This window comes from Amblyomma americanum, chromosome 1 (assembly GCF_052857255.1).
Source record: "Amblyomma americanum isolate KBUSLIRL-KWMA chromosome 1, ASM5285725v1, whole genome shotgun sequence".
NCBI lineage: Eukaryota > Metazoa > Arthropoda > Arachnida > Ixodida > Ixodidae > Amblyomma > Amblyomma americanum.
Window position 1 is genome coordinate 15,041,922 of NC_135497.1, and position 13,231 is coordinate 15,055,152.

The 13,231-nt window shown below is 47.7% G+C and overlaps 1 protein-coding gene across 1 annotated transcript in view; it reads right to left on the reverse strand.

The window, feature by feature from the left end:
- Window positions 1-13,231, reverse strand: part of LOC144110263 (transcription elongation regulator 1-like) — a 151,089-nt gene that overhangs the window by 122,538 nt on the left and 15,320 nt on the right. The window contains 4 exon segments of the mRNA XM_077643107.1: window positions 1,184-1,351; window positions 8,398-8,551; window positions 11,348-11,512; window positions 11,514-11,705. Coding sequence (XP_077499233.1) covers window positions 1,184-1,351; window positions 8,398-8,551; window positions 11,348-11,512; window positions 11,514-11,705 — 679 coding nt within the window.

Consider the following 13,231-nt stretch of genomic DNA (forward strand, 5'->3'; position numbering starts at 1 on the left):
AACTGACAATTATAAACTCTGTCCACGTATTCTTCTGTGTGCCGACATTCAGTATAGCCAAACATGTTGCATAATGTTGACACTAGCAGTTTCAGTCCTGCAATGAGACTCTTGCACAAGGCTCGGCACACCATGAAGCTCTGAGGAGAGACTGTGTGTGACTACTGTAGAATGCAGGCGATACTAGGACTGTAAATAGGCAGCTAAATGAGCAAAATATTCCAAAAATTCTTAATCCAGATGAAATAATTTGATGCAGTGCGTGAAATAAAGCCACTAAAATGCGCGCCAATGTATGCAAGCCACCGTGCAAAACAATGAACAGCGCACTTTCATGGAAAGGCTGAGGGTTCTTGTGCTTTCGATGTATTAGTGGCATGACACACCAACATAGGGCCGTATTCCTAGCTTGTGTCATAATAAAAAGCGTCATAATCTGCTGCAGCGGCCACACCTGACTGGTCGAAACAACGGAAGTGGATGTTGGTTCAGTTGCGACTGTGAGCAGCGGCAGGATGTCAGCGCGTTGCCGTTGCTGCAGCGTAACGTCCACCAGCGCTATTGCTCTTTGCCAAGAAATGGAACTCAGCCAATGCAACAGAAGAAAAATTTAGCCACAAGTTTAGTTGTGCATCAGATTCCAGTATAGCGGCCATTTAAGTGGACCCCCCCCCCCCCCCCCCGGACCACCATTTGCATAAAATTTGGGGCCACCCGTTTGACGCAGAATGTTCAAAGCGATGTCAAATGACTTTGCATGTTCTTGAGCATAAAATTACTAATTGAGCTGAATGTTTGGGATTCACAACGACGACCTTTCGCCCCCAAACCGTCCGAGGACCTTCGGACGGCCATTACGGCCGAACCATTTGTCACAGGGGGGTTCCGGACAGCGTCAAATTTATCAACTGATATAACGAGCAGATATACCACTGTAAAGTGAAGCGCACTATTCACACGTGTACGTTCAGTCAAAAAAAAAAAAAATTGAAGAAACAATAAATACTTCAAAACTCAAATGGAACTGCAAATTTGTTTAAAAAATAAAGCAAGGTTTGATTAACAGGAGCCTTTTCAATGCACCTCTTGTTGACAGGAACACCTTCTGAAGATCGAAAAAAAGAACTGAAGGAGCTGAATGCCCTAGAATCCACTGTAGTGTATTCAGGCAGCTCTGACTCACCCCCTTGTGCAGTGCTCGTGGGGGGTTTGTCAGCAGTCTGACTTTCCATGCTGCCAGTGGCAATTGGCTGTGGCGTCGGCGGTGCACTGCTGCTTGTCACCACCTGGACTGATGTGGCAGGGCTTGTGGTTGATGTAACCGGAGGTGCCGCTGCTGCTGGCGTGGATGCTACAGAAGACCAAGACATTTCTGTTGCAAGCACAGCCAGGCAGCATGGTGCGGCAAACGTCCCTCATAGCCCGAGTCGCTTTGAAACGTTAGACCCCCATAAACCCAACCAAACCAGATCAGGTCCTGCTGGCTAACTGTCATGCCTGATATACATCACTTCTACGAGAGGGATGGCGTCAAGTAGTGACACAAGCCAGTCAAAATAATGCCAAGGTTAATTATATAGCAGCATACGTGCAAACTTAGCAATGACATTTAAACACATTTAAATGTAACCTGTTGCCGGATCACAGCAACATGAGGCCTAAATCAACCAAGGGAACAGGCTGGTTTGATGATTCGGTAATCAAAAATAGACAATAATCATGCAATCAATCTGGTTATAGAGAAATGCACATAAGATACCAAATCCCTAAATAAAGCTTTTATTTAGATTAAGAAAAAACATCTGAAACATCAGCAGTCAAACAGGCACTGTGTGACCAATAAAATTAAGAAAGGATGTACGGGAAGGGAGGCACATCTCTCAGCTATAGGCTGGACTGGAAAGAACCAAGTGCAAAACCAAATGGGCAGCCCACCTGGCCCGTTTTTCTATGCGCTTCGCTAATGAAAGCATTAAGGAGATCAATTGTATGTTCATTGCAGAGCACATTAGGTCTAGCAACACAATTCTCGGAGAACAAAAACAGGCGCTTTTATAACGCGCAGGAAAAAGAATTTAAATTAATTTTTGAAAGCCAGAGTTGTGGACGTATTTATTATGCAAATGAGTCAGTTATGCGAGATTTTCTATTACAGGACTGTTTCAAGCAGTCCCCTGAAAGTCATATAATCAGGGTTCTACAGTGCCTGTAGCAGCATGTAGCAGGCTTAACGGGCCTCTGAAACACCTTCCAAGGAGAGCCCATCAATTCGCTCAATCACTACACTGTGTTGTCATGAAAACCTGAGCCAAATAATACACTTCTACACACAGCAGAGGACCCACAATCAAGCGCTAAAGTTGGCGAGCCCTTCCCAGTGACTTTTTCAAGCTTGCACCCTCCTCCGTCGCTCGCAGCTGCGTATACAAGTTGAGAGGTGGCTATTGGTCAGATTCGTTCATACGTCTGGCAGCTACCATGGCTGCAGCCAATAAGGCGCGTAGCTCCAGCGGGTCCGGAAACTCTCTCCCGGAGGTGGGGCCAACGGAGGACCGCCGACCTTCCAGCGTGCAAAAAGCAACGAGAGGAGAGGTAAAGGCACGAAGACGCTGCAATTCAAAATTTGACTACAAATAACTCAGCTTCTAGAAAGCGCATTGAAAAAATTCTTGCTGGGCAATATTCGTGATGCGACGTCTTTTAGCACCCTAGGCACATCGCATCTTTGTTGACACCCCCTTTTGCAGCCCCTTTGAAGTGGCTCTGAAAGGGGGACTAATAAAGTTGCGGCCACTTCAAAGGGGCTGCGAAAGGGGGTGTCAACAAAGATGCGATGTGCCTAGGGTGCTAAAAGACGTCGCATCACGAATATTGCCCAGCAAGAATTTTTTCAATGCGCTTTCTAGAAGCCGAGTTATCTGTAGTGAAACTTCGAATTTGAAATTGAAGTTTATTTCTCGCTCTAAGTGGTACAGGTATCACTGGGAAAAAGAGGGCACAGGGAAAACAGCTGCTTGAATGCAGCTTGAGAGGCAAACCTATGCCCACATTGCAGAGGCAACGTATTGCCTCAGTTGTTCACAAGCCAGCAACAGGTGAGGCAGTCGAAAAAAAAAAACTAAAGTATCAACACGAATGAAATATTTACAGTAGCATATCAACATTTAGCATCACAATCACAACAAAAAGCAAAATAAATACTAAAACAAAAGCATCACATCATCCAAGTGTACAACATAAGCAGAATTCACCCGCGTTATAGCTTTATTCACAGTTCAGAGCAAATTTCCACGTCTTCGCGCCTTTCCCTCTCCTCTCGTCACTTTTTGCACGCTGAAAAGTCGGCGCTCCTCCGCCGGCTGTTAATGCGCGCAAACCAGTGCTAGTAGTTTGCTGTTGATGTAACGAGCACTACATGACGTAACAAGCGCGGATGCAGGCGAAAGCCCAGCACCACAGGTCACCGCTGGGCGCAGAAGCGGGAGTTGTAAATTATCAACTCACATTTTGAGGTCCTGTACACGGCATGAATGCTCGTTGGCCTGTACTCTGCATAATGCAAGAACCTTATAGCTCACCTCAAGCACCCTTTTCAGGGACCCCTTAAGGGGGGACGCGGGTCTTGAAATCGCGAAAAATGGTCAAAAATGGCAATTTTCAAAAATTGCGATTTTGAAGTCTTTAACGTCCCAACTATGCCTCTACAAAATATTTTAGCTGAATTCCAACTCAAAGTATGAAAAAAAACGGCAATTTAGGAACGTCGCTGGGCCCAAATTGAACGCCAAGCGCGAAGGTTTGCCCCATTTTCAAGCTGCCGTAGCTCCGCGCGACGCGAACCGATCGGCGCCATCTTGGTCTCGTTTGAAAGCTGGTTTCCCGCTCTCCAATTTGGCACCGTTCGGCAAGCTGTAGACCCTCGCACAGCGGAGCTATCAGCACTCGTTCGCAAGGGGGGAAAGCGTCGCGAGGCAGCCGCCGATTGGGTAAAACCGGCGCCTCCTCGAGGCGCAACCCTCTGATTGGCCGTGACGCATGCTTTGCCCCCCCCGCGGCCGCGTTGTATGTCTCCTTCCCGTCGTCTGCTTTCGCCTGCACGCCCGTCCTTTTTCGCGCTCCTCTTTGTTTCCTAGTATTTTTCGTTCTGCCGTTTTCCTTATCGTTATTGTAGATATTTTGGCTATTGAATCGCTTCTTTTAGCCTCGAATTTCGTGCTTTTGCGTGTATTTGCCTGCCTGGTGTCTTTGTTCCGTGTGTCACGATGGCCCGAGACGCGCGCTTGAAAGCAAGCACGCGAAAAGCAGTCGGCAAAAAGAGACACGCATGGAATAAGTAGAGCGCTGCATCGTCGAGAACTGCAGCTTCGGGGATGCCTCAAGCTGCTGTACCCTCGGTGGATGCGGCTGGACTGAGCTCGCCAACAACAGCTTCGCCGGTGGACGCAGCTGGACAGTGCCGATCGCCGTCAACTTCGGTGTTACCGCAAGTCCCTGCAGTGCCGGTGGATGTGCCTGGACTAAGCCCGTGGAAAATATCGACTTTTGATACGCTGCAAGCCGCTTCGAATTCCGTGTCGTCGGAAGCGGCCGAGCCGGCTGACCTAAGCCTAACGTCGACTTCGGCGTTTGCGCACGCCGCTTCGTGCCGAGACGCGGCTGAACCGAGCTCGCGTGTTCAACGCTTCGACAAGCACGCGCAGCGCGGACCTTGGCAGCGCGCCAAGCCGCTGCCGCCGCTGATAACATCATTTGTTTTTTTATATATATATTTTGAGGAAAGCTGGGGGGGGGGGGGGCGGCTCGGCGAACTTGGCAGAGCGCCAAGACGTTGTGCGCTCTAAGCTGAAGCTTGAACATTGCATTAGACACTCCTCACTGTCCTGTTTTTAACCTCGCAAGAAGCAGTTTCTCGCTTCAACCAAGGAATGGCAACAACCAGCAGAGCTGTTGCAGCACAGCTTGGTTACAGGCCTGGGAGCTGCCTCATTGGTAGGAGCCTTGAAAAAGATAAACAGAGGCTGTGCAGGTCTGATAAGGGTCACACCAATGCTGAAAAGGCGAAGAAGAGGATGGCCAAGAAGCACAAGCCTGACAGCACCCAGGACTACTGCCCAGGACTTTTGTGAATGTGTGGCAGATTCAAAGAAAATAGCAGGTGATTTTCTGAGCTTTTTTTTTTTTGTCAAGTGCCAATGCAATAAAGAGGTTTTCATAATCTTTACATGAACAGATTTCTGTAAATTTGGTGTTATTGTGTTCAGCGATGACTGGGCGGCATGCTAAAGCATTAAATTTTTCCATATGATCAGTAAACAAAAATGGCAGAGTAAGCAAAACTTTGAATGCAATTTTCTCAGCTTCGCTTTTTCGATCAAATGCCTTTGCCTTACGGAACTTTTCATAATGTTTGCATTGACTGATTTTATTGAAGTAGGTATCATTTTTTTCAGCAACACCTCAGCTACATCCTAAAGCTTTCCAATTTTCATTAAACCCAATAGACTAGCAATTAGGTCAGATGTAAGCTAATTACTCCCACAGTTTTTTTTTTCCTACTTTGTTATTCATTCATGACCTATGTGATGACTTTTTAAAAATTTCTTTAGCTTTAGGATGTGCAATGGGCCCTTAAGAATGACAGCATTACTTTAAAACTAGTTTTCTTAATTAAGAAATCACCATAATGGCCCGTAAGAAAAGACCTAAGTGGCATAAATTATTTTGCCATATCTTCATTTCTAGATGAGATATATAAAATCTGATTATATATTTGGGATTAGCATTCAAAGATATATCTGCATGCCAATTTTCAGGAAGATATGTTAAGAAATAAAAAAAAAGTTTTCAAGACCCTCATTCCCCCTTAAGGCGATGGCGCACCATTCCGACCACTGAATGTGGAGAAGATATACCCGATGGCCCTCTATGGTAACACAGCATGAATTCTATGAGAGGAGGAAGCAGCCAATGATCAGGTGGAGAGGCTGGGAAGTTTGCTGGGATAAGGATGTGGATATTTGGGAGGCACCTTCCTGATGATGATGAATTTTAGTGGGCAGCTGTGGCACAAAGTGCTCTGGCTACACAAGGTGGGAATAAGCTACCCTTGAACAAGAACTTTTGTTTCTCGAGACATCTGAATGAAATTTTAGGGTAGGCTCATAGAGCCAACATTTGAAGAACTACCAAATCTCATGGATTTGTGCACACTTGTTCTCAAGTTACAGGAGTATAGGCCCCGTGCGCCCACCAGGCGCTTCGCGTTCAGCGCCACCAACGGCCTGTTTGGCGTCTCGAGAGAGATGGCTCCACGCGGTAGCAGACGGTTTTCCATGACTGTATGGCGACAGGCACCTGCGTGCCACTGCTTATAGAAGCCAGGTTCCGTCTGCCTTTGGGTTCACAAGTTTTTTTCGAAGAGTAAACCTGGCTAAAGGCATCAAATTTTTTTAATCCTGCCATGTTCACGATGTGAAGGAAGTTTTGGCGGAAGACTGGCGTGAAGTGTCGGCCCAATGCATGACGCAGACATGCTTCCCAACACCCTTGAAATCAGTCAACTTGAAGAAATATTTTTTTGTTCGCTTAGGCAAGTTTTCACGGTTCCTCTTTCTTACACAGCTGTCACCGGCCAGGCACCTGGTCGAAGCAATCTGCAGCTGCATGACAGGCGTTGCAGGAAAATGGAAACAGCTTATTGGAGCGGAGCAACACACTGTTGCAGCTTTTGTCCGTGTCGTATGTGTTTCTCCCCTTTTTTGTGCTCGTAAATTTTTTACGCTGCAGTTATGTGGAAACACTGTTGAAAACTAGTGACCCTCAAGCATAGGGAATACCGAGCTGCAGGAAATTGTACCCAAAATTTTTAAAGGTGGCCAAATCAGGCAAACTAGAACATATTAAAAGCCCTTATGAAATACCTGTCCTCGCGAACAGTGCTAAGATAAATGGCAAGCAGCGATGGCTCAAAGATATATTTGTGGGCGGTATGTTGCATGTTCATTCTTTTTGCGAACTGCAAAGCCATTGAAGGTGGAGTATGTGCTCAACTATTTTGGAGGCATTAAGTACGGCCTGAATGACCTCTTCTGAGCATAAGAATTAGAAGAGTGCGAATGCCTTCCAACTAGCAAAAACAATCAAGAAGGCACAATAAACTGCTTGAATGGGACAAGCGATCATGGCCCGATTGCCCCAGCTATGAGATAATACAGATGATCGATGTCCGCAAAACATTAGACGAACCACACACACGAGAGAAACACAAGGACTGGCGCAACATCTGTATTATCATCATGCACCAACTAGGCCCAACAGAAGTGTTATTGAAGTTCCAGCTATGAGACACTGCCGAAGAAACGAAGAAACGGAATTTTCCCGAAAGTTTTGTGTACTTTGTGTAAGGTTGTGTAATGTATCTGCTGAATATGTCTCAGTCTGTCAGATGCAGAAGCAAAAATTATCAAAAACATGTCACAGTAGCTCTAGAGAACCTGGCAGAGCTCTCTATAAGAACCCAGAAGAAAGTTAATTGGAAAGAAGAAAAGATTTTTTCTAAATTTCCTTGCAGAAAAATTTTACCATAGCACCGAGTGTGGTGTCACACAGAAGAACTTCACAGAACACTTCTGCACAAAGAGCATGTGTAGCATCTTGAACTTCTTTCCATGCATCGTGAATGATCGCGCAACTATTGACAGGCTACACAAAACTGTTGAAAGGACACGGTGAGAGACCATAAAGGCAGCAATGGCAAGAAAGGTGAAGAGAATGCAAACAGTCGGAGGAGACCACCACGTCATCACGTGCAGCAGCCAATAGCAGTCGCACTACCTGCCACATTCTCGAGGAGCACACGCTTCGTCTAATAACAGCCTCAAATTTGAGTTCTGCCGAGAGGCCCCCATTCACAAGTAAGCCATGCTTCAACCACGCCGCCGCCGTCGTAGGCAGCGAATGAAAGCACAAGAATTCACAAACAAAACACAACCAAGATGGCGGTGCTCTGTTCAGTGGCTGAGGAATGGTGCTCATGGGAAGTTGGGGCACTTTCGGCACTGGCTCGTGGATCGGGGGCTGCTGCGGCTTGTTATAAATTCCATTAGAAGCAGTTTCACGGTGAATTAGGCGTTGATAATTGCAGAAAAGGTAGTGTATAACTTATAGTACTAACAAAATAAGTACTAATCCAAAGATACTTTTTTGAGATTTGCCGGTTCTCAAAGGTAATGTCCCCCGTAGAGACCCATTTGAACCCCACAGAAGCCGATCACCAGGCAAGGGGAAAGCTTGTCCCTAGTGGAAAATCGGCGGGTACCTGGCAACACTGGGGATTAGCAGAAGAGGCCTTTCTCCCAATGATAATGGAACCCGTGTTATTTATTGAAGAAGCCTTACCTGCAGTTGCAGCAGCAGCAGCAGCATTTCCACCAGGGGCAACTCCTGCAGCAACAGCCATGCTCTCAATCTGTTCTTGACTAAGAACTTTGACACCAGGTCCTTCCGGTTTGTTCCAAGCCGACTCTCGAGTACGAGCATTGTAGTAGTATGACTGAAAAAATTAAACAGTGTTTATGCTTGAAGGCAATTGCAAGGCATTTTTCAGTATTCTGAGTTAATGATCACATTATGTCTCCTCCCTTCATTACAACAAATTACTTTTTAAAATACCCAGTACAGTAAAAACTCGTTAATTCGAATTTGGTTGATTCGAACTGATGCCCAGGTCCCTGCACAGCCCTGTGCATTTAAATGAAGGAAAACTCCCGATAATTCAAACAAGTCGATAACCGCTACGATTAAATCGAACAAAGAGCTACTGGCTGACACCACTCCTTGTAGATAAAAGTTGACCCACAGCGAGTAAAACACGCAACAAATTTGCCAGAGATGTAAAACAATGAAAAAGAAAAAAAAGGCAGAGTGCACGAGGCTCACGCAGCCCGCGTTCCGGTGCATGCCATAGCAGGTTTTCTCTGCTGGAGCACTCGCCCGCGCCACTGATGCTTTGGCGCAAGCCGTTCCAGGTTTTCGTTGTGCCGCCGTCGCTGGGTCGCGATAACGTGGTGTAAACAACGTAGTATGGCGGTTCGGGCGATGACAGCTTTTGTTGGTGCCGCGAGCGCGAGCTACGTGGACAGCAGCATGGAGACGTTGTAGCCCTTGAGTGACGCCGATATAGTTGAGGCTGCATGCTCCCAGCAGGCATCACATTGCTCACGTGCAGTGAGAATAGCTGACAGTAATGATGAGCCTGACGGCGGCGACGTGACTATGCCACCGCCAACATGACAATGCCACCACCAAGTGCACATGAAGTAGCGTTGGAGCTCAATGCTAAAGCACGCCACTTCGCTGTCAATGAGAACTCTGACGTTGCGCAGGAGCTTTGGGCAAGCTGCAGATGATGCTGATGGAGTCTCAGCAAAAGAAATGCAAGCAAATGCACTTTGCCGATTACTTTTAATTCTGACAACCCTTCCCCGCAAATAAACATGTCTTGGAGCATAAATATCGTCATATATTCCAGTACTAAAGCTCGCTGCTCACGCGAATGCATTCCAGTACTTGTTTCTGGCGCATACCTGGCCGATCAATCTATTTCATTTGCCATTAGGACCGGATGAATTTAATTCCCAGAAAATGCCCGCCACAAATGTGCAGTAGCTCCTAGCTCGCGATAATGAGTCTAGGTGGGACTGCTTCGGGTTCTGCCCGTGCGGCGGGGCGCTATAACCGCCCATTCTAGCATCCATTCGATAATTCGAACTTCGCTTAATTTGAACAATTTTCTGCTCCCCTGCGAGTTTGAATTAACGAGCTTTTACTGTCTACAACAATTCTAAAACAGCAAACTGTACACCACAATTATAACAGCAAATACAAGCGATGACTTCATTTTTGAAATACAGGGAAATGTAATTAATTCGAAGTAAGTGGGACTGCACAAAATATTCAAATTAACCCAGTTTTTGAATTAACTGACAACAGCAAAAAAAATGCACCCAGGTAAAAAATTTCGTTGCGGGAATGCACTACCTTTACTGGCCAAACTTTGTGATTACCATATATTGCCTCCTAAAAGTCTACCGTCCAGCACGTAGCTCGTGCTTGCCAAAAAGAAAGTTGACTCCAAATATGAGCCAACGTGCACCCCCCACCTGCCCCGCCCCACGTGCTTTGTCTCGCCGCTGAATTTTTTGAAGTTGTAGTTTCCATCAGGATGGCATCGCAGCTTGTGCACAACTTACAGCAACAAATGTGTAACGATGCAATCACAAGGATAGCCCCAATGAAAATCCAAAGTGAAAAAGGGGGACTCACCGTCCCCGCACTCATGTGCGGCCCAGACTGATTAGTGGCAAAGTGAACTGCAAATGGTCCTGTAGTTTCGGATTCCAGCGCAACACATGCCCCAGATATTCTTGGAATCAGAAGTCTGCCCTCGTGCAACCTGCCGCTCATCCGAGGAAGCGACCGTCGGCATGAACGAACCAGGTAAACGGTGCGCAATTCAAATTTTGTTCAGCAGAACTGATTAACATAAGAATTAGTTTTTATTGAGGTATGGAGCCCCATGTGTCCTGCCAGGAACGCGCAGTGCTAGCGTAATTACGGCGCCAGTAGCTCTCGTGCATCAGGAGCGGCGACGGTGGAGAGCATCTGAGACGCAGTGCGAGTCCGTTTCCTAGGACAGCAGCGAGAGGGAAACCGAGAGGGAACGTACGAGTAGAAGCACATGCCTCCGCGTTCGGTGGTACAGCCTAGTGGTACAGCCTAGCACGTTCTCCAGCTCAGCCGCGGCACCCCTGGCTCCACCACCCTTCCCACCCTACTCGTAGCGGCACTGCGCGAGCCGCGGAGGTAGTGGTGGTGGTGGCTGCTGCCCCAGTCGAGCTATCACCGCAATTACAAAACATTTCGCCCCACTTATGACTTGGAGTAACGCTGTTTTCTGTAAACATTTGCAAGGTGATTTCACTACATTTATTTCTTATTGTGGTTTCCGTCCTGCAGTGTTCTTTCGGATCTTCTCACGAAAACTGCATGTAATGAAAACCTGGATGCAACGAAAAATCTCGGACTTTTTAATTTCGTTATAACCAGGTTTAACTCTAGTGTAATGGGCTGCCAGGGTTACTGTTGTCTAGAGGCCAGCCGCCATGGCACAACCGTTGCATGTGCTGAAACTAACAGTTGTTTTCTCTCACTGAAATGTCGGTGGGACCACAGCAACAGTTCAAATGAACCACACCCCATGTTTTAATACCCTCCTTCGAGGACCTTTAGGGGGAATGAATGAATGAATATGCTAACAACAATCCACTCAACACCACCTGGTACCCACCTTTCCTTGGGCATTTTTGGTCTCCACCCATATTTCGCCTGAAAGGTCGAGGCAAGGCTGCTGAGGTGGCGGGGCACCTTGTGGTGGAGCTAGGGCCATGGCACCCGTTGCAGGTGGTGCGTGCATGCTGGTGGCTGGTGGTGGTGGCATGCCCGGTGGGGGGGACCAGGGACGGTGGTGGGCCTCCCATTGGAGGGGGTCCACTCATGGGGGGTGGCCCCTGCTGTGGTGGGTGCTGCTGCTGATGTGGAGGAGGGCCCATGCCAAAGCCAGGTGGTGGCATCAAAGGTGGCCGTGGAGGTGGCATGCCTCCAAATGCCTCACCTCCATTCTGAAAGTTGGGGGGCGGTGGCCCAGCCTGTATCCGGAGGAAGGAAGACAACCATAACTCAGAAAATGCACAATTAGCCAGCAACACCAGCGCAGTAATAAAAGCCATGCAAGTCCACTAAGCAGGCACACACACAAACCAGGCCTTCCTTAGAGCATGAGTGCCGCAGAGTTCAAGGAAACTATGGCATGTCTGTGTGTGTCTGGTCTGTGTCCGGCTTTTTCATAAAATTCTCCTGTGATGCTGCCCGAAGGAAGCTTAGAGGCATTGGTTGCATACTGACGGGCTAGGCTGCAGACAAAATCATATGAGGCCTCGTCCGCATTTCATTGGTGCTTCGGCATCAGCATGGCTTCGGCGGAATTTCTTTTTCTTGCAATTTTGACAGATACTGGATTTCCGACACATATGGGCTCGCTGGCAAAGAGTATGGTGGAGCTGCCATAAAAAAACGTAAACCAATAAGCTCCTGCCTGTGCCACTAAACTATCACAGGCTTAACCCAATCGTAATATAAATGAAAAGGCCCGAAGGCAATGTTGTGCTTTTGCCACCCGCAGGTGGGAAAATAAAAAAAATAGGGTAATGCTACTAAGCGACCCACAGCCAGGGGAGCAGGCCCGGGGAGACTCCCCTGATCTCCCCTGGGACGTAGCGGAGGGGGTGGGACATAGATAGGTTGTGGGAATGGGACTGAGGGAAGGGTTATGGGTAATGTGATGGGAATGGGGACAGCGAGATATTGACCCTCATTTTATCATCGCTCGACTCCTGTCTGGCCAGGACAGGGAGGGCGTCGATGTTGTCCAATGGGTGCGGCTCGCCACTCACGGGATGCTGGCCCGCAGAAGTTAGCCCCAGCGCCGCCTGATCGCCCGGAAAAACGCCTCATGAGATGTGGAAACTTTTTTTGTCTTAGCTGGACTCAGCTAGCTCAGCGGTGCGGCCCACACTTTCAGAACCACATGCATGAGTCCACGTAACATGTGTCGCCTTGTGCGCCATGCCTTCCATACCATCTTGCCGGAGTTCTATGCATACATGCACTGGTGCAGCAAGATGCAGCAATTGTAAAAGGTATGCTGCAAAGTTTACCAGACAAACCACCAGCACCAGCACTCCCGTCGCAACAAACGCGCTGCAGTTACTGGTGCATAGCATCTTGGCTTGTGCTGCGGACGGCACTGATGTCAACGGCACGATACTGAGGAACGAGCTAAGAGGTAATGCTTTGAAAATGAATTTTAATAAATCAGTTACTGTGTCTGCTTCACACATGTCCGCCAGAAGCATACCAAAAAAGGGGGGACAGGCCAGTGTGGGTGCCCACGGAACCCACAAAAGCAGCCCGCAGAGCCCAGTTTGAGAACCCGTGATCCAACGCGATCGCAAACCGAACAAAAGATGTTGACTGAGAGATCCCATTTCACACTTTGATAAGCGCTCTGACTATGTGCAAGTATTTTTTAATCTATTATGATCCAGGAGTTTTCCTAGGAATTAAAATTGGGGGGGGGGGGGGGGGGGGGGGGGGGGGGGGGGGGCAGTGGTGG